This window comes from Podarcis raffonei, chromosome 9 (assembly GCF_027172205.1).
Source record: "Podarcis raffonei isolate rPodRaf1 chromosome 9, rPodRaf1.pri, whole genome shotgun sequence".
NCBI classification, from domain to species: domain Eukaryota; kingdom Metazoa; phylum Chordata; class Lepidosauria; order Squamata; family Lacertidae; genus Podarcis; species Podarcis raffonei.
This window is the reverse complement of record NC_070610.1, coordinates 63,982,157-64,004,681: the sequence shown is the minus strand read 5'-3', so window position 1 is coordinate 64,004,681 and position 22,525 is coordinate 63,982,157. Positions and strand designations below refer to the sequence as shown.

The window sequence follows — 22,525 nt, the reverse complement described above, 5'->3', positions numbered from 1 at the left end:
CAACCCTCTGTTATGCAGGAGTCTCAACATGTCCATGGCCCTCAAGAAACATAGACAAATATTATATAGGAAAACGTAGAGGTGTATTTTTAAAGAGAAAGAGCTTTTTGGGAGACACTGGTCTGACGCAGGGGTTAGGGTTGTTGACACCATACTCCAAGTTGGAAGAGGGCTGCAATTCACAACATACAGCTGTGCACATCTGGAAGGCATCCATTTGGGGTAGGGATAGGCTGGTTTATCATTAGAATTGTAAAACTGTGTGTGTCAAAGAGATGGGTGGAATAATAATAATAATAATAATAATAGTTGTTGTTGTTGTTTAAATAGATACAAAATTATTCATTACAAAATCCAAGACTGTTTCCAAGTACTCTTCCCTGATTTGTATAGTTAAAGCCATGAAATATCTTTGCAATTTGAACAAATGATGTTAGTGGGAAATTTGCCCTAAAGCATTTGTTTCTGTTGGTTTGTTGAACCATTTTTTTTCCTTCACCACATGTACAGGCAAAATAAAATATCTGTCTCCATTGACCAATCAAGTGGGGAACAGATCAAAAATATCTCCAGGGCAAAGTCTTTATTTACTTGGCTCATTAATAGGAAAAGATTTCACAAATGGGGGGGGGGTGTCAGAAAAAGGTAATTTATAATGCGGATAATTTCTTATAAGTTATTTTATATCAACAACTACTTGACTATGAGCAGTGTTATTTATTTATATGATTATTTATTGTTGCTGGTATTATTCTCAACTACTAGAGAACTTATTTCTTACTTGATTCTTGTGTAGCTCAAGGCCACAGATCTATGAAACTGGCAGTTCATTAGCCAGACAGGAAGCAATGTGTTTCAAGAAATTCTTAGGTGATCTCTCAAGACTCAGGCTGTGTTTATGCCTATTCCCCTTCAACATTAGTTTCTGATTTGTTCCTGATGTCAGAGATTATACTGCTCCTCTTCCATCACAATAAACTTCTCTTTTTCCTTTGGATTTTGTTGATGCAAGCAAAGTAAGACGTTAAATCCTGGTACAGGCTACATCCTTCAAAGGAATAACATTTCCATCTGCCAACTAGAGTGTCATTGAACTGTTCATCAGAACTCCTCAGAAAGGTGATACAAATCTGTGAAAAGGATTAGATCCATACACTCCTGAATACATCAATCTCTCTACATGCACTCACTTCTCTCCTTTAATCTACTACAAGCAACCTAGTTATTCCGAAATAGCACACAGCAGGCTGTATCTCAGTGTTTCTCCCAAGTCTGAGAAAAGCTTGGACAGGGCGTTAGAAGCTGCGCGTCACAATTTCAGCGGTCGCAACTCCCTCTGAGAGGGAATTCTTGAGGAGATTGTCACAAGTAGTTCTGCCTTTTTTACTGCTGGGTGTAATAGTAGTAAAGAGGTTGCACGTTTGAATGTTTTCCAATTTGGCCACCTGACCCAACACTCAAAAGGACTGACTCTCTAAGACTAAGTTGTTTACAGCTCAGTTGGTAGAGCATGAGATTCAATCTCATGGTTCAAGCCCCTTGTGGGGTGAAAGTTCCCTGCATTTCATGAGGTTGGGCTAAATGATCCTTGTGGTCCCTTCCAACTCTTCTGTTATTGATTGATTGATTGATTGATTGGATCTATATATCACCATTTCATGCAAATCTCTATCTTCTTTAGTCCCCTGTTCGGGATAATTTGAAGAGAGACTGGTTCTAGGGAAGTTCTACTAATGGTACTAATTCATTACTCTGCCACACCTCAACGTATTTTCTCTTGGTTAATGTTACATTGAAACACGTTTTGGTTTTGTTTTTAATAAAACAACAACAACACTGCCTTTCAACCTGATCCTTCATATGTTTATTGGGAAATAAGTCCCCCTGAGCCTACTTCTAGTAAATGGAGTCAAGAAACAGTTTATTCAGACTGCAGATGTGGGATCACATGAACAGTACGTGAGGAAAAAGCATTTACAGGAGTCTAGCATATTGGACAGAAAGCTAGGCTACAAATTGTCCCCCTTGTCGCCTTGTCTGCTTTGTGAATGTCTGCAGAGAATCATAGAATCATAGAATCATAGAGTTGGAAGAGACCACAAGGGCCCCCTGCCAAGCAGGAAACACCGTCAGAGCACTCCTGACATATGGTTGTCAAGCCTCTGCTTAAAGACCTCCAAAGAAGGAGACTCCACCACACTCCTTGGCAGCAAATTCCACTGTCGAACAGCTCTTCCATATGTAATCGTGCAGTCTTCCATATGTAGTCTGAAGTGGTACATCCCAGAAACAGTTTTACACCCTCATCTGCTGCATGTGCGAAGTAGAGTGAATTTGTTGTATATTTCATCCTTAGGTTAGAATCATAGAATTGTAGAGGGGGAAGGGATCCTGAGGGTCATCTAGTCCAATCCTAATGTGTGGTTCCCCATCCAATTTGAAACCATACCGGACCCTGCTTAGCTTTGCTTAGCAAATGTGGTAGCAATACAGGTCCTTCTCACATTGGCAGAGTTATATGGAAGCTCTGGACAATGTGGGAGGAGCCACAGAACCGGAGACCCTCCAGGTTATGAATGCGACAAAGCTGACATTAGAGAACCCAAAATTGAGACTTCTCCCCCATGGATCAAGACTTCTTACTGTGGCTGTGGGGGGAAGGAGCCAAACTGTTCTGGTTCCTCCTTCAACATCTTCATTATTGTTTACCTAGGAGCAGGGGAGAATGTTGAAGTGGAGAGGAGAGTCCTCCTTTGCCCCAGCAAAATAGTGGAAAGGATCTTATGCAATAAGCATAACGTAAGAGGGGGCTTTGGTTATAATTAAAACTCTTTGGCTGTAGCTCATTGGTAGGAAACGTGGAAAGATCCTAGGTGACATTTACAGTTAGAGCTGACAGGGGGACCTTGTATAAAGCTATAGGACAGAGGCAGTCAGCAATGCCCTCCAGATGTTGTAGACTATAAAATCCCATCAGCCCCAGCCAGCACACCAAGCGGTCAAAGATGATGGGAGTTGGAATTCGTAACATCTGGAGGGCACCGCACTGGCTACCCCTGTCCTAGGGGTCAATGCAGACCAGGCTAGAGGAACTGGTGGTGTGACATGTTATAAGGGAACTTCCTATCTTCTTTGGGAAATTGTTTACTTGATTGAAGCTCAGCTACAATTGTTGCTCGCAAGGCCCTTCGGTACACCCAGAGACAAAAACCGGTGGGAACATGATATTGTTCCTTCCCTGATCATGCTGCGTAGGCTTTGAGCAACTCCAAGGTATGATAAAGTAAGACATGGTCTGTCAGGTTTATTGAACAGAAGTTAAAGCGTGTGGAGCATGTGAGAAATTAATAGATGTAGAGCTAACAACAGAATAACTCTTTGCCCATCAGCAAAAAATAAAAACTATGCTTTATGTGCAGCATTATCTAAACTCTCAGCATGGAAAAAATAAATAGATTCTTTTCTCAGCATGGAAGAAATTATATTTATGTCCATTTTGTTTTCTTCCACAGAAACCCAGGTTTCTTTTGGTGGTGGTTGTTTTAAAGAATCCCTTGCATTCTTTGGGGCCAAGCAACACTAAATAAAGTTGGCAAGCTACAGGGGGTTGTTGTCACTAATGGTCTTTTATGAAAAGTTGTGCTAACTTCCACATGCATTTTAATCATTCCTTCTGATGCATTTCTGGCTCTCAGAGAAAAGACTGGTTATATCATAAAACCATGTTGTTCTTAAATGTATCTGTGCTAGCACTGGAGAAGGGTAGTGGTATAGCTAATAGTGCCACAATCATGTCAACTCAGAATCTAACCCCACTGGGTTCAGTCAGTGGGTCTTACTTCAAGGAAAGTGGGCATAGGATTTCATCCTGAGCTGCAAAGCATTAATGGGCTTTTGTGTCACATTAGCATTTACCATTTCCACATTTTCCATATCGTGCCAGTTCTAGGTTTTGAGAGACCCTTGGGTAAGATATTTTCAGTGGAACCTGAGTAAGCCCATCTTGTCCTTGCTGCTTTTGATGCATTTACTTGCCTCCTCTCCAATTGGTGCCACCTCCCAGAGAGAAGCAGAGGACAAGGCCTCTTGAGGTTCACTTACTCCCTCCTTGCTCTGTGCACTACTGGCTGAGGCAGTGACAAGAAGAGGAGAAGTCTCCAGGGACAGCTATCAGCAGAGGCAGTTTTGGGGCAGTGCAACAGGTTCCACCACATTGGGCACCGACATTAGTGTGCGCTGCTGGCCTTTACAACTATAATATAGTGAATTGAGCAGAATGGAAAACAAAAGGTGGTGGGGGCACCAAATTTTGGCCTGGCAGAGGGTGCCGCTGAAATTTTAAAGGCCACAGGTAGTGGTCCCCATATTGCAGTACAGTGGTGCCTCAGGTTACAAACACTTCAGGTTACAGACTCCGCTAACCCGAATGTAGTAACTCGGGTTAAGAACTTTATCTCAGGATGAGAACAGAAATCGTGCGGTGGAGGCGTGGCAGCAGTGGGAGACCCCATTAGCTAATGTGGTACTTCAGGTTAAGAACAGTTTCAGCTTAAGAACAGACCTCCAGAATGAATTAAGTTCTAACCAGAGGTACCACTGAATGGGCTTTGGCAGACGCCCAATGATGTGGACCCCTGATGTCATCCCTGTTCCCGTGTTTACTCCTTCTCCAGGGATGGAGGCTTTGATCCAGATCCCTGAGGTGAGGTGAGGTATTTGTCGTTAAACAGCAGAACTGGGGCTATGATAGGGATGGGTAGATTGGTCCATTTCAGTTTCTTTCCTTAACACGTTTTTCCATTATTAAGTTTGGTGTTCCACATTTCCACATTAGTTTGTAATTAAAAAAAAATGTCATGAAAACGAATCAAAGTTTTGGGGGATTTCTTATTTGTGAATTTCAACCTTGCTTAATACAAAATGTGTGCTTAATACACACATTTTTTAATAAGCAACTTTCTGTGGTGCCTTCCTCACTGTGAAATGCCCTGCTTGAACAGTTCTATAGGGACAAAAGTTTTATACTGTGCAATTGCTGCTGCTGCAACATTATTGCTATTTATTATCATTATTTTTGTGGATCTTTAGAACTCCGCCCTGCAATTAGATTGTTGTTTGTTTGCACAGTTTTAATTTCATTGCCTTGCCATTAAAAGTATCTAGTGGAGTATTTTCTGGGGGGGGGGGGGAGCGGGACCTAAGGGGCTGCATAGTCTGATAGGTGATTTTTGTCACCCCCCCCGGGCTGTGTCCCTAGGTATGCCTCTGCAGTTATGACTTAATTCTTAATGACAGGGATCAACCACAGACAGGGAACAAGCTCAGAAACCCTGCTTGCAGTGGTGTCCTGAAATGAACCTTTTCATTTCTCTTTCTTTCTTCCATAGGAGCCATCTCCTATGGGTTAAGGCCCCTTCAACCCCCCCCCCATATAAAATGATTTAAGGGGCAGGCCCCTGCAAAATTGATGGGCATTGCCATTCAAATGGTAAAAAGTAAAGGTAAAGGACCCGTGGACAGTTAAGTCCAGTCAAAGGCAACTATGGGGTTGTGGCGCTCATCTCGCTTTCAGGCTGAGGGAGCCGCGTTTGTATAACTAAACCACTTCTGGCACAACGGGACACCGTAATGAAGCCAGAGTGCACAGAAACACCATTCACCTTCCCGCCGGAGCGGTACCTATTTATCTACTTGCACGGGCGTGGTTTCAAGCTGCTAGGTTGGGAGGAGCTAGGACTGAGCAACGGGAGCTCACCCCGTCATGGGGATTCAAACAGCCAACCTTCTGATTTTTTTTTTTTTTATAAATTTTTTATTGATTTTTCAACATATAATATAAAACAATACAAAAAACAAACACTAACAAACAAACATATAAACATGTATAATTCCATAAGTTTTTCCATGTACCCAATTTCAGCGACTTCCCCATGCCTCCCTTTTCTGCATCTCTATTTCAAATTTTTTCAGCAACCCCTGGTCTGAATTTACCTATTAACTCCTTTCTTTAACCCTTTTTCTTTCTTCTTGTCCAATCATTTATCGCTGCAAATCTGCTTTGCTTAAACCATGACATTTTAACACTCCACAATCTTACAAGAGTTTTTAAGATAAAGTTTAAATTTCTTCCAGTCTTCCTCCACCGTCTCTTTCCCTTGGTCACGGATTCTGCTCGTCATCTCTGCCAGTCCCATATAGTCGATCACCTTTGTCTGCCACTCTTCCAGTGTGGGTAGTTCTTGTGTCTTCCAATACTTTGCTAATAACACTCTTGCTGCTGTTGTAGCATACATAAAGAACAACCTATCTTTCTTTGACACCAATTGGCCCACCATGCCCAGGAGAAAAGCCTCTGGTTTTTTATGGAATGTACACTTAAGTACCTTCTTAATTTCATTATATATCTTTTCCCAGAAGACTTTAATCCTTGGGCACGTCCACCAAAGGTGATAGAAAGTGCCTTCAGTTTCATTACATTTCCAACATTTGTTGTTGGGCAAATGATAAATTTTTGCAAGCTTGACTGGGGTCATGTACCACCTATAAATCATTTTCATAATATTCTCTCTTAAGGCATTACATGCCGTAAATTTTATACCGGTGGTCCATAACTGTTCCCAGTCAGCAAACATAATGTCATGACCAATGTCTTGTGCCCATTTAATCATAGCTGATTTAACCATTTCATCCTGTGTATTCCATTTCAGCAGCAAGTTATACATTCTAGACAGATTCTTCGTATTGGGTTCTAACAATTCTGTTTCTAACTTTGACTTTTCCACCTGGAAACAAACAGCCAACCTTCTGATTGGCAAGACCAAGAGGCTCAGTGGTTTAGACCCAGTGGCGTAGCGTGGGTTGTCAGCACCCGGGGCAAGGCAAGTAATTTGCGCCCCCTAACCCGTGGATTTTAGCACTCGAGTCTCTTCCACTAGATTAGCGCGCCCCCCCCTCAGATGTTGCGCCCGGTGCAGCTGCCCCCCCTGCACCCCCCACGCTACGCCACTGTTTAGACCACAGCGCCACCTGCACCCTCTCATTCAAATGGTATGCATTCTCCATGTCTTGTGATCAATTATTCCCCCCCCCCATTTTACTCAAGTTGGTACCCCTGATTTCTTCCATTCAAGTATATGGATGTCATTCACTCCTATTGGGAAAAGTTAAAAGTGCTACATCTGGGGAGAATTTTGCAGTGAAGGAAAAACTTGCTCACCAACTCAGATACTGAAAAGAACCCTGGAGGGAGCTGCAATCCTCCCCAGAATCCTTGCAATATACCTATTTCCTCCTTCCCTTTATATATGCTCACTTCCTATCACAATGAAGGACATTTTGCTAGAAGTTGATCCATTTTGTATTTAAGCTTCATAGCTTTTAAAAATGATTGTGATATTGTATTAGTACTACCAAAGGAAAAATTGCCAGGCAGCAGCCTTTATCATATATTTATGCATTTTCCCTCAACTGGTATCTTTTCCCGCTTCCATTGTGTTGACCTAACATGGGGAATACAATTTCACATAATTCTCAAAGTGATAGGCAGCCGTTCCATCAATTACACTTTATCCAAAGACAATACTAAGAAAGAGATTGGAATTTTGCTTCAGTCCACCATGTAATATGAACTTAAAATGTTCAGATTCTGCATCAGGTTCTAATAATGAAGTTAAATATGTGGTACTTACTTAAAAAAAGAAATGAGAGCTCAGAATGCTGCAAATCTATTTTTAGACAAGCACTGAAACAGGCACTTTTCCACAGCATACATTTTGCTATAAGTAATAGCCAGTAATGGCTAAGGACCATTCACATGAAGCAGGATGAAGTTTTCTGAGCACTTAGTTCCACATTTGGGTACTGCTGCAACATACAGAACGAGCAATTCCCAAAGATATTATGTAGTTGTAGATCATAAACTTTTAGCTTAAATTAAACATCACAGCTGGTTGCTTTAATGTGATGCATTATAGCACAAATGTTTCAGCAGCTTGAATAAAATGAACCATGCCGCCAGTTCAAAAAGAAGAAAAGAGCGAAGGTCAGTCTGCATGATGCCCAATGACTTGCATCATTTGCTTGCTTGTTTGTTTAGCAACATTGGTGTATCCCACTGAGGTCTGTTTAATGGAAAATAGAAAGTTGCAGTTCAACAGAGAATGTTCAGGTGGAGGTTTCACATACCAAAACGATTCCTCCAGCTGGTTTTCGTTGTTGTCGTTGTTTTACTTTATCAACCCAATGAACAGTCTTATGTAGAAATGGCAAAAATGCCACAGTCAAAACTTTTATTGTAACTTTACATGCTCCATTTCTGACTGTTAATAGGCACTGTAAGTATCATTACAAAATGCAGAACAGCCCTTTGCATCTCTCTTCCTTTGCAAATTGAGCTTGCATTATAGGATAAACCATTTGATTCTCTAGGCCTGGGATGGAGAGCCATTTTCAGTCCAAAGGCCCCTTTTCCTCTGGGGCAACCTTCTGAGGTCCACAAACCAATGGTGGGTGGAGCCAGAGGCAAATGTGGATAGAACAACAACTTTCACCTTTGGACAATAAGAACATAAGAAGAGCCTGCAGGATCAGGGGCCCATCTAGTCCAACATCCTGTTCTCGCTGTCACCAGTCAGGTGGTTGCGGGAAACCAAAAATAGGATTTGAGCATAATACCACTCTTCCCTCCAGTGGTGGGCAGCAGCGGAGGAGGAAGCCATGGCGGCCAGTGACAGCAAAGAAGCTAGATCTGCCACCTGAGGCAACTAATGGGTGGGCCGGCTCTGCTAGTGGGCCATGCCTGCACCAGGTTTTTCCAGGGATCTTTTGCGAACATCAGAGTGGGTCCCAGGAAGTGTTTTTTGTAGGTTGCTCCTAGATGTGACTTTCCAGATGATCTTCGAAACAATATTTCGCAGAAGGATTTTGTGTGCTGAAACTTATTTTCAATGTTAACTCCTTGCATCACCATAGATAGGATGTGGAGCTCTTCTCTTTGTGCTGTCCAACATATCATGATAGTTTACCCTAGTTGGAGAATTTGTGCTCCTGATACTTACTACTCCATCAAAGGAGTGTCATTTCTTGGAACCTGCTAAATGAAATGAGAAGTACTGGAGATAGGCCCTGGACATGTAACTATCATGCAGGCAAAACAATTGTGGAGCGGAGTGGGGGAGTTACTCCAATGTGACTCCTTTTCTATAGAAAGAAACTGTAAGTCATAAAAGGGATAAATTGACAGGAGCCTCCACTTACAAATGTTCAGTGAAGGTAACTTTAAACTTAGAATTGTCCAGTAACATCTGTGATCTTAGTTGAAACAATTTCCCTGCCTCCAAATGTGACAGATGACTTCAGAGTTCAGTGCAATATGAAAAATAAAATTTGCTTTTGGGCCTCTGGAACTGTATTGTAATGCAAATTGCATACCAATCCCCACAGATTGTTAAAACTGTAGGTGGCTTCAAAAATTGCAGCACTGAACTACAGATTTTTGGGCTTGTGACAATTAAACCACAAAAGGAAGAATGCTACAGTTCTCCACAATTGAGAATGATGTGAAAAGAACACTTGAAATGCAATTCCTATGGGAAAATCTCAAATATAAATATCAATCATTATCACAGGGCTTTTCTTCTTCTTAGCCAATAAATTTTAATACAGGGGTAGAACATTTGCAGAAATTTGTGGCTTTGAAACTGCATATATATGTCAGTTGCCCATTTAAACAAGTCATCTGAACTGAGCAAGGGGCAGGGGAAATCAGAACCAGGCATGAAAAGTTATGCACTTAGTACCAACACATTAATTAATAATCATGCGGGAGCACTTTTTTCCTTAAACAATAAATGGAACAAAGGTATTTCTCATAGCTGACTCATTATGAAAGGCAAAAGAAATTAAAATGTGTGTATAACAGACCTTAAGGTAAAGGTAAAGGAACCCCTGACCATTAGGTCCAGTCGTGGCCGACTCTGGGGGTTGCGGCACTTCTCTCGCTTCGTTGGCCGAGGGAGCCGGCGTACAGCTTCCGGGTCATGTGGACAGCATGACTAAGCCGCTTCTGGCGAACCAGAGCAGCGCACGGAAACGCCGTTTACCTTCCCGCCGGAGAGGTTCCTATTTATCTACTTGCACTTTGACGTGCTTCCAAACTGCTAGGTTGGCAGGAGCAGGGACCAAGCAATGGGAGCTCACCCCGTTGCAGGGATTCAAACTGCCGACCTTCTGATCGGCAAGTCCTAGGCTCTGTGGTTTAACCCACAGCACCACCCGCGTCCCTATAACAGACCTTAAACTATGCCTAAAGTGGTTCACAGCATGTCAAAGGAACAATACATTTAACAATCCAAAAACCTATCATGAAGAATTACAAATAATTATTAGAATGTTGGTCTAGAACCTGGGAGATCAAGGTTCAAATCCCCATGGGGCTATGAGGTTAACTGGTGACCCAGTCACTGCCGCTCACGGGCGCGTTGTGGAAAGTCAATGAGGAAGAGGAGAACCATGTATGCAATACACAAAGCTTTCAAAAAATGCCTTTGGGGTTTGTTTGTTTTAACAATATCTAAAACATACCATAGTTGCCCTAAAATATTTTGTTCATGACTTTATGCCAAACCACAAGCATTCCTGCATGCTCCTTGACTTTGGACCAGACCCTTTAGAAGTTTCTGTAAGAAGCATTGGCTTGAATCCTTTATATGCAAATCTAATGTGAAATAGAGCAAAAGGTCCTTGGAATGAACATTTGATTGCTGGGGCCCCAGGGACACACAGCATCTGCCAGTGCTTTTTAAAAATGTGAAAATGTAAACAAAAATTGTGCATATGTTTAAAATCGGTTATTTTGTCCTTGCAACTTTCATGCTTACAGAAATGTTCTAATTAGAGGGGTTGGGGTGATCTCAAAGGGTTCATCACTTTGGTTCAAGAACTGGGCAAAGTTTAATTCAGGATCCATTTTAACTAAGCTTGTTTTCTCATCTGTATTATGCACAGCTGGACATAACACCGCTGTCTGTTCCTCCCCTCTTCTGAAACCGGGCATGCTAAGCCTGCCAAATGAGTTTCTGTATTTCAGTTCCCCAGATAATTTTTGTTTTTATCTCCATCACTGCAAAAGTTTGCTCTTTACCAAACATAATTAAACCTCTCAGTGAGTTGCTCTTGTAGAGCAAGAACCAAATCCTCTTATGCTGAAAGGGGATTGCACTTCCAGGATGCACACAAACATTTCGAACTTGCAGCTGAGCTGAAACGATATCCAGTGACTTTTTTTGCACATAGGGAAGAGCCCTTCCTTTTCCCTCATTGGAAGAGGCATTGTGGTGCCAGTCGCAGCCCCACCCTCCCCCAGCAGTGACCAAAGTAAAAAAAGGTAAAGGTACCCCTGCCCGTACGGGCCAGTCGTGTCCGACTCTAGAGTTGTGCACTCATCTCACTTAAGAGGCCTGGAGCCAGCGCTGTCCGGAGACACTTCCGGGTCACATGGCCAGCGTGATGAAGCTGCTCTGGCGAGCCAGCCCCAGCGCAGCACACGGAAACACCGTTTATCTTCCTGCTATAAAGCGGTACCTATTTATCTACTTGCACTTAGGGGTGCTTTCGAACTGCTAGGTGGGCAGGAGCTGGGACCGAAAGACGGGAGCTCACCCCGCCGCGGGGATTCGAACTGCCGACCATACGATCGGTAAGTCCTAGGCACTGAGGTTTTACCCACAGCGCCACCCACGTCCCTGACCAAAGTAAGGTGTGATGAAATAAACTCAAGCAGACAACAGTATGGGTTCAAAATGGCCACAGCTTTATTCATTACAGATGTAGCTGGATTTTTGGCTCATGCATTGGGTGTGTATCCATTTTAGCCTCCTGCCAGAGGGCTGAAACTTTTCAGGGATGTGCCAAGGATTATGGCCTCCACAAAATGCTGATCTACTGAGGTGGCCATCCTAAGGCCACTGCTGGAAGCTCTGTTGCCCGTCTGTTCCCAAGTTTGGCTTCTGAACAGACAGAGACTTCCACCAAGACTCCTCTAACGGGGTACCCTGACTATGCTGCTGGTTCTGGTCAGAGTAACACACCACATCAACTAAAAGCTTGAAGACTGGGACTCAACCCAATGTGATGATCCGCTATGGGGAAGGCAAAACCTCTAGGCCGGCATAGATCCGCTATAGGGAAGGCAAAACCTCTAAGTCACATGCAGCCAGCTTTTATACACCACAATATGTAAGCAATGCCTGGTCAGCCAGCAAGGCCCTGTCTACCAGGTGATTCTGATTCAGCAATTTAAATCCCCGCCAGAAGGAGCAATTCCCAAATGGCCAGCCAGACATCTGGGATGTGGTTGCCTGGGATGGTGGCCGAACCTAAGGGGCCGCAAATCCTGCCCACCCAGGGAAGAAGTAAGTGGCCATTTTTATATGGTCATTTCACATGTATGTAGAATGAATGTGTAGAGGGAGTAGCAGGATTGTAAATGCAAAATATGGTGGAATTCAATGTCAGACGTTCCATCTACATAAGAGTTCCACCTTGCTCGATAAAACAGTCCCCTCGCTCTTCCCCCAGTGTGCTGTTCTTGGGATTCCCCCAACCACCTCAAACCAAATTGGGGTGTGTTAGAGAGGGGGAGAATGACCTGATTTGCACAGGGCTTCCACTGATGGTGCTTGTTAGGTTACTCCAACCCACTGTCCCTACCCCTTAGCTTCATGTGTGCACATGGTCTATGCAATTACTGAATGGTCATAGGCTTTGTGCACTATTGGGGGACCTTGCTTTCTGAAGAGTCTCAGATCATGCATACAGCTTCTGCATGTGGGGGCCCCATAGCCACTGAGCTTTTCAACAGATAGGGCTAAACTCTGTTTTTTATTAGTGGTGTTCTTTGTGGTTGTGTGTGAGTCTTCTAATCAAAAGATTTCTGCTTCTGGGCAGGGGGCAGGGTATCTAAGCAACCCATGAGGCAGTGCATTTCATTGTTAATTTCATTGTACACAGGTTGTACATTGACAATAAAGGTGTTATTATTATGAGTTGCATGAGTGGAACAGTGCCACTCATACAAAAGAACCTCACTTTCCTCTCTTCCCTCCTCCAGTTTCCTGCACACCTTCAGCATCTTCTCTGGAGTGTTGTCATACCCTCTGGAGCAGATTTTGGGAGCATCCACTCACACATCATAATGTAATATTGTAGCATTAATACAGCCATGTTTTTAAACTGCCTGGTAGCCATAGGAAGCCTTCGGTGTGGGTGACACAGATGATTCTGTCCCTATTCTGCTAGCCTGGTTGGTTTCCATGCTAGGTGCAGAGAAAAGAAAGTTTATTTCCCCACAACCATCACAGAAATGTAGCAGGCCTGCAGAGGGAGACGGATCATTCCATCCTTCCTACATCCATCTGCTTTGTAGAAGGCATTTTCCCCCACTAGCCTGACGAAAGGTCGTATGTTGCATTAATAATACTTCCATTTAATATATTTGTTACTGAATCATAGGAAAATGTTTGAGGGAGAGCACATGACTAAACTCTGCAGAATTTCTGTGTGTCCTGGGAACACTTACGCATTTTTCATGCATGTTCCGTCCATCCATGATTATAATTATCCCATTTTGGTATCACTTGTACTTGTGGCCTTTCTGGTAGACTTTCATAGAAATCTGTCATTACTTTTGCATGAACAACACTCTTTGGTACCATCAAGTTAATAATATGCTGGACATTCATAGGCATGAAACTCAGTGCCAGTCTGCCTCTGATAATGAAAAAGATGCACCAGCCTTTACTATAATTTTTTTGCACATATTTCACAGCTAATGGTTGAATCCTATGGCCTGTGGTCCATTGTTAGTTAACTCTCAAGCAGTGCTGCTTGTTTCAGCCAAGGCTACTCCAAAATAATGGGGTATGGATAGCCATCTGTGTTTCTGTCTTTTCCACTTTGCCTTTGAGAATAAGTATGCTGGCTCTATGACCTTAGCAAAGGATTTAAGCACAAAATCACATTTTATTCAGGAACTCTTATATCTGATCCTACATTGAATCAGTCCACTAGCAATAAGTGTTACCTCTTTCATTAGTAGTTGTAAAAACATAAGTGAATAATATCTTAATATATTAACTATATTTAGCCCAGGCAGAAAATGAAAGTGAACATGTAATTAACTATTATAATCTAATGCAAATAAAGATTGCCTGGATAACTTCAGGTTATATTTTAGCAGCATTGTCAGAATAATCTATTTCAATAAGTGTTTATTATCATCATCATTACATATTTGTTAAGATGAAAATATGGACACATGTTTTTATGTTAAATGAGAGAGATGCATCCAAAAGATCCAGTTGCTGGGATCTCAAGGACCATGACTCTCAACTAATTAAATAATGCTTAAGCTATTAATCACCTGCCTCTTAATTAATTTGTCAATTGATTAAATTTAAGCCATTTTGGAAATTGCTGCATGTTCAGTATAGGTATTTTTGGTATACTGAATGAACTGTTAAGCCCTCTCTATGCAGTTTTCATCATGGGGCGGGGGAGAGTGGAGTTCTGCCTCCTTACAACTTTTCTGCTGACCTCACCACACCTAGTCTCGCCATCTTGGGGGGAACGTCAATAATGCGGAACCTGCTGTCTGAATGTAGGCTCTCCCTGTGATTGAGAACCCTTTGGGATCAGCCATTCCCAATTATGGAGAGAAACTGTAGACCATGTGTGTATTGTAGACTTCACTTTCCAGACATCCTTCCAACCTTATTCATGGATGGCAGGTGCCCACCTGTGAGGGTGGGGCACAGCTTAGCTATGGAGGAGGACACCTAAGAAGGACTTAAAAGGTAACAGGATGCTGGACCAGATAGGCCTTGGTTCTGATCCAGCAGGATTCTGTTCTAATAAGAAAGAATAAGGAAAAGATTGGGTAACAAACCGAGTGCTTGAAAGGTGCTGTTAAATGAGCTGAGGACTCTGCTTAGATAAGGGTACAAAGGGAAAGGAGACAGGATCATCTGGCTAGAGGAGTAATTGACTGTTTATGATAGGCTGCTGGCTGATTGTGTTTTAGATATGGCAATCCTACTTCAGTATTTTGTTGGCTGGGGTTTAATGAACTGGTGTTGGCAGAAACCACTGTTTCCCAAGTTCAGATACAACAACAAAGTCCTGGGAATGGTAGCTTCATATCTCCCCACCTCATGTGTCAAGGGGAGGGGTGGAATGAGCCAGCCCAAGCTCATCCCTCCTTGTTCATGCAACAATGAACCATACACTAATAGAAAGCTAGATCTGTCTTTTGAGGGCTATTTTTTTTTACACACAGGCCAATGTTTCCCGGTTGAATGTTGTTAAAATTAACAGTGTTTTGCTTGCCATACATTTAGTGCTCTCATGTCCTAGTGCTTAGAAAGACAGAATGGATGGACATAAATTTTAATGAAAACTTCCATTTTCTTTCACTCTCCTTCATAATTGAGCTTACCGCGTCTTGATATCCTCCCGTCTCTGAGCTAGGTAGGCAGTAAAATATTGGAAGCACAGAACAGTGAGATTTAATTAATGTCAAGAGTCATCAATAAACATTAGTTGCAATTGGAATAAGCTTAGTGTAATGATTTCTACAATCTAACTGACTAATGCACCTGCCACTAAAATCTATCTGGAAAGTGACTGGCATTGGCCTCACTAACATTGCAGTCAGAGATTTGTACCAAATGACCAAAAAGGCTTATGGACCCAGCACGCCACTTTGGCTAATGTCATTACCAACATTACCTCTGCTAGTAATGCATTTATTTATGTAGCTGGAAACATTGATCTTCCACCTTTTTCACTGAGTTTACTAAGGAACGAAGGCTTCAGTTACGATCTATCATTCTATCTTTAGGCCTGATGAACACCCCCCCACACAGGGAAAAATTATTTGAAAAGTTTGGGGAGGAACTTAACATTATTGGTTTTCTTTCACCCCTTACTTTTAACCATATTTCTGCCATCAGTAATTGAGCAGCTAGCATATGATTAAAAGGGACAACCTCTGACACCAGAAAATGATACCCCACACCCAAATTTTATTACATTTTATTGTTGTTATTTGTTATGGTGTAGTGTGGTGTAGTGGTTAAGAGTGGTAGACTCCTAATCTGGTGAACCGGGTTCGTGTCTCCGCTCCTCCACATGCAGCTGCTGGGTGACCTTGGGCTAGTCACACTTCTCTGAAGTCTCTCAGCCCCACTCACCTCACAGAGTGTTTGTTGTGGGGAAGGAAGGGAAAGGAGATTGTTAGCCGCTTTGAGACTCCTTCGGGTAGTGATAAAGCGGGATATCAAATCCAAACTCTTCTTATTACATTTATATCCCACCTTTCCTCCTGTAACTTGGAGGGTATACATGGTTCTGCCTTCTTTCCCTCATATCACACCAGTATGCACATATCTACCTTCTTGCTCATTTGTGGTTTTCCATGTGTTTTTTTGTCATACCTTGATGGTTGTGACCTCTTCATCAAACACTTTATTATGATTTGAACTTCTTTGCTAAGCATCCAGGCAGAAAAGGGATTATGACTATATCTATACTCTTGTAACATATGCATTGCATATGGATTTTTGCCTCTTTTTAGCCTGCCCTTTCTAAACTAGCACTTTATTTCCACTATGATGATGTTTCGTATTGCCTTTTTGAGTTCCAGTTATCCAACACAATTTATTAAAAATTGCTTCTGCTTTCCATCTCTTCAGAGCTATGATTCAGTAATTACAAAACACTGCAAGTCATATTCAGTATTAGGTCAACTCCTGGCATGCTTCCCCTTCCCCTCTCTCATACCTCTTCTACTAAATATCTGTCCTTCAGTCACCTGGAACAAGTATAGCAACGTCCATTCAATCATTCTGAAGTATGGTTGTGTGAAGGTGCAATGTTCTCATCATCAACAAAACAAAACTCTGCTTTAATGTAATGCATAATGTTGATACCTAACCCAGAGCAGACCCATGGAAATTGACAGACTTAAGTAATTTGTGTCCATGGATTTCAATTGGTGTACTCTGACTGTGACTTAATTAGTTACCGTCCAATAATATGTGCTACAGTTTCTATCAATGTGATCTGCTCAATATTCTGAATGAAGCAATAGGGGAAAATTAAGAGCATTATTTCAGATAAGCTCCTATAACTAAAAGTGCAACTCATCAAGCAGATTAAAACTGATTTGTCTGACTGAAAATATTACCACAATTAATTGATCAGTAGTTCAATGTATTTACAAAAAAAACCAACAAAACACAGTTGGATGTCTCTGTTAGAAACCACACCACATTTCCAAGGCTCATAAGTCAATGGTAAAGTGCATACTTTGTATACAAAGTGTTCCAAGTTCAGTCCCTGGAATCTCCAGATAGGGCTGGGGAAGGGTTTCCTGTCTGAAACCCTGGAGAGCTATTCTGAGCTCAGTGGGCCAACTATTACACAGTTAGAAGAAGCAGCACAGTCCCCAGGAGGATCTGATGCTATAGCTTTCTCTCGTTTCCTCTGTGCCCTACGCATACTTGGACTGGGCACATAAACAACAGGTATAGGAAGATCCTTATGTGTATAATGATTTAGAGGTGTAAGCAGCTCTTTAAATGCACCCTTGTTTTATTTTGTTTCCTGTGTTATCTTCTTGCTTGATACACCTAAACTTAGGGAGTAATTTCAAAATAGATTCCTCATCAGAAATGTGTGTGCGTGTTTAGGAAATGTTGAATAAAATCATGTTCAGGTAGAAGCCATTACCCATGAATATAAATAGTAAAGGAAGTATTTCATGTATAATGCATCATAGAGAGCAGCTGCTGCTATTTATAATGTTCATAATGAGAGACAGGCAGTCCCATCCTAGGGTACTCTGATGCCAATAGCCACTCTGCCAAAGCTACACCAGCATTACTTGATATACATATATGTAATCCTGTGTTCTGCCAGGAGCAAAGCAGAAAGCAAATTAATACAAGCAAGCCCAAGGGTTACTACAGCAATAGCAACGCCAATGACTGCTCTCATATATAACATGTCTGAGATCACACACCGTTATGTTCCTATTGTACCTGTTCAGGGAACACTCCAGCTATCAAATGGCAATGGCAAGGAAGCCATGATGATGATTGGTCATTGAACACCTTCTGTGTACTCTTCCTTGTACAATGTACTTGTGTATTCCCACAAGGAGCCCAAGGTACCTATCTTTAGACAGGGACAGAGAAGAGAGAATTACCATCCCCAGTAGCCAGCCATCTCTATAAATCCATTTGGAGGAGGCCAGCATGTAAGACTCAAAGGCCACAGGCCCACCACGAGAAGGGTTCAAGTTTTGTTGAAATACCAAGGATTCAACAGAGATAATGTTCTCTACAGCAGGTGCTGGGAAAGACTTCTGCCTGATACCTTGTAGCATCACTTCCAGTTATAATAGACCAGACATGCGGAACCTGTTCCTCTCCAGATATTGTTGGATCTCAGTGTCCTTCGTGGCTGGCCAACATGGTCAGTGGTCAGAGATGACAGACTCTCTCTCTCTTGGGGATTTTTCATGTTGGTACCGTGTGTTTGGTGTTTTCTGTCTTTCTGGCACATATACATGAATGATCTCCCCCAGCAATTTCTAGATCAACTCTGTATCCCCAAATGGAAACCAGAGTCAGAGGTCATACATTTTCTATTACTGGGGAATGATCAGGAGCTCACCAAGTTAGTGGCTAAATATCTCTATTTGGTTTTTTGTCGTCGAAATACACTGCAGACGTCTGATCTCCCTGGAGACCAAGAGATATGACGCTAGACTGCTCTGCCTCCTTTCTTTTAGCAAATGTTTTGTGCTACTGGGGAAGTGGTAATTCTGTATTGATTTGTTTTGGATGTTGTATGTGATGCAAATAAAGGTTTTACGATACGATATACATGAATGTGAGTTTTTCTGTTGTTTGTGATACAAACCACATTCGTGAAATCTGGTTATGGGGAACTGGATATTAGCTAGTCTCATCACTACCTACAGCCCATCTCTGTCCATGTGTTGTCATTATACTCTCCAACTAGTGTTGACGATTGGCCTTTTGGTTGTACTGGAGATGGGTAGATATGAGTGATTTGCCATCCTAGCCAACTCAAATATTTGCTGCAAGTAAATAGGATTAAAAGATCACGCTTCCTTCTAAAGATGATTCCGGTGTGAGCCTCTAGCACAGAACTTTACAGTGATACCTCAGGTTACATACGCTTCAGGTTACAGACTCCGCTAACCCAGAAATAGTGCTTCAGGTTAAGAACTGTGCTTCAGGATGAGAACAGAAATCGTGCTCCAGCGGTGCGGCGGCAGCAGCAGGAGGCCCCATTAGCTAAAGTGGTGCTTCAGGTTAAGAACAGTTTCAGGTTAAGAATGGACCTCTGGAATGAATTAAGTACTTAACCCGAGGTACCACTGTACAAACTGTGTGTCGCAACACATTATTGTGTCGGCTGCAGTGTATAGGTGTGTCATGCAACCACTCCCTGCACTTCTCCCAGGGATGGAAAGGGGTTAGTTCAGGGGTCAGCAAACTTTTTCAGCAGGGGGCTGGTCCACTGTCCCTCAGACCTTGTGGGGGGCCGGACTATATTTTTTTTTGGGGGGGGGGAATGAACAAATTCCTATGCCCCACAAATTACCCAGAGATGCATTTTAAATAAAAACACACATTCTACTCATGTAAAAACACGCTGATTCCCGGACCGTCCGCGGGCCGGATTTAGAAGCTGATTGGGCTGGATCCGGCCCCCAGGCCTTAGTTTGCCTACCCATGGGTTAGTTTAACCTCCGGTTTGCTAGTAAAACTGAATTGCTGTGCTGTGAAATGATGCAGGTATAAAAAGTGTGTCACCAACATGAAAAGTTTGGAAAGCACACTCCTAAACATGTTGACTTGGATGCACATCTAACAAACACTGAACTGTAATTGTACAAGCTGCAAAATACAAACTTCTTGGCATTTAGAATAGTGATTCCCAAAATCTGTACCACAATAAAAGCTGAAGTGTGCCTTGAAAAATCAAGACACTTTATAGATGCAGCTGCCATTCAGTGCTTTGGAGAGAAGGAATGTTGCTATTTTAAGAGACGATTGAGGAACAGTTTTTGAGTAAAGTGTGAAACTTTTGGTTTTAATCTATGAACCCACAAAAAATGTGCCTCAAGATGCTGGTTCACATGTGCTCTAATTTTGGGGGGAGGGGGGGACCTGTTTTAGGATGTTATGAAGCTTAGCATTTTATTAGCCATTGATTGATACAGGGCCTGTTGCAGAAAATTATATTTGCAGGCCAAATTGTCACTTTTATGAAGTTCATTTATGCCAGGGAAATGTTTTATGACTTTGTTTAGAACCCATGATACTACTCAATATTTCAGATAACCAGCACATGCCCTGTAAACTTGTTGCTGCAATTTTGTATTCAGTAGTTAATAATTTAACAAGCCAAAGCTACAAAAGTGACAAGGCTTAACACATAAGAAGAGGTTCATGTGTGTGTGTGTGTGTGTGTGTTTAACAAAAATAATAGCCTGTAGTTGAAAATTTCACAATAGTGCTAATAAACCAATTACAGTGGTACCTGGGGTTACATACGCTTCAGGTTACATACGCTTCAGGTTACAGACTCCGCTAACCCAGAAATATTACCTCGGGTTAAGAACTTTGCTTCAGGATGAGAACAGAAACCGTGGAGCGGTGGCGCAGCAGCAGGAGGAGGCCCCATTAGCTAAAGTGGTGCTTCAGGTTAAGAACAGTTTCAGGTTAAGAACAGACCTCCAGAACGAATTAAGGTCTTAACCCGAGGTACCACTGTATCAGATATGAAGATATGATATTAGATATGAAGGTGCTCCCTGTTCTTGGTGAACAAATCTGCTTCCCTTATTGTGGCCTCGAGATTTACAGCAGCCACACAGTTCTTCCTCCTCCTGTGGACAGAGCCGTAAACCCAGCACTCTTCATGGTTCACCAAGAGCAGAGAGGTTGTGGGGGCCGGGGAGAGTTCTGAGGGCCAGATAGGAGAGGCATGGAGCGCCTCAGACCTGAGGTTCCCCATCCCTGGTGTAGAATTACTTCTGTCTTTCCCTAATTTCCTGCCATTCAGTATCCTTTGGATGACAGAAGCTGAGGGTTGATCGAAGGGAAGGAATCTGCTGAACTGGATTTGGAACAAGCAGACAGAAAAGATAGCTCTGAAAACAAGAGTCATGAATGTGCTCTGTTGGTCTGACAAGAACTGGAAGATGGTCTGGAAGCATTTATAGGTCAGTAAGGAAAGCAGGAGTTTAGGGTAAAACTCAGGGTACCAAGGACAACTCAGAGTTATCTGCATTTTCCATTTATTTCATTTTTTTAATGCATCAAAATATGCTTGCATTGTATATTTTTGAGAGAAAATGTGTTTCAAAATGTGTCTTTTGAAAGAATGAACTAAAAATAGAGAGTTTGCATTCAAATGGAACTATTTGACATTAGCACACTAGCATAGAGGCAGGATAGGAAAGATTTATTTATGAGCGAACGCATACAAAAGTGACAGAGAGAAAACAGGCTGATTCATTTGCCCTTAGATGAGATGTCAGTGGAACTGAGGTTGATTAGAGTCTGAAATGGATAATACATTTCCTAATCAAATCAGCTGAGAAAAATGAACTAAGGAATTCATATAGGGGTTAGATAAAGGGGGAGAAATAAAACCTAGGAATAATAATAATAATAATAATAATAATAATAATAATAATAATGTGCTTTCCCCCTTATGTACCATGGAAACATATATTTCTCCCGCAGTTTTCATCTCTGCAGTTTTGTTGTGTGCTTGTATTCCCTTGTCTGAACAAATGGAAACCAAGAGTCCATACATCTTCACATTATATAACAGATGGTTTAGTGCATAAAATTCTTGTAACTTCTCCAGAGAGTAAGATTGCAGATTTTTATTTTTATTTTTAAAAATGTTTTTAAGTCTTAAATCAGTTCCCTGTGAAATGGTCCTTTGCAAATCATGCCAGTGGTGGTCTCCCTTTAATGCTGCATCTAATATATGATCTCAGCAGCTGACTAATAAATGGACCAGCAAAATAGCATCAGGGGAACAAATTTTACCTTGAGAATAGTACTATAATAACTCCTGTTTCCCAGCAACCTGTTACTGTATGATATTTGGACCTCTTGTTTCTGGATGTTGGTAGCTGAAGAACCAAGGAGGAAAAATATGACTAACCTGGAGTGTTTTGTCTTGTCTTGTTTTGTTTCACAGGAAAAAGCCCAATATTTACAGAGGACTCTTGCCTCTCAAGTAGATAAATCCACACAGACTGAACTTGTAGGCCACGATGTAAGTAGCTGTTTTAAACAGTTTTTCTTTTATCTTCTGTATTGATATTTAAATCTCTACCAGCCTATTTTCCTTTGCTACTGCTGTGTCTGCGTATTGATGTAAAAGTGCAACACCATTCATCTTT

At 41.9% G+C, this 22,525-nt stretch overlaps 1 protein-coding gene across 5 annotated transcripts in view; it reads left to right on the top strand.

Annotated features, from left to right (window-relative positions):
- Positions 1 to 22,525, top strand: part of CCSER1 (coiled-coil serine rich protein 1) — a 701,519-nt gene that overhangs the window by 401,753 nt on the left and 277,241 nt on the right. For all 5 annotated transcript variants that reach the window (XM_053404078.1, XM_053404076.1, XM_053404077.1 and 2 more), the window contains one exon: positions 22,321 to 22,398. In XM_053404078.1, the coding sequence (XP_053260053.1) occupies positions 22,321 to 22,398 (78 nt within the window). The remainder of the gene's footprint in view (positions 1 to 22,320; positions 22,399 to 22,525) is intronic.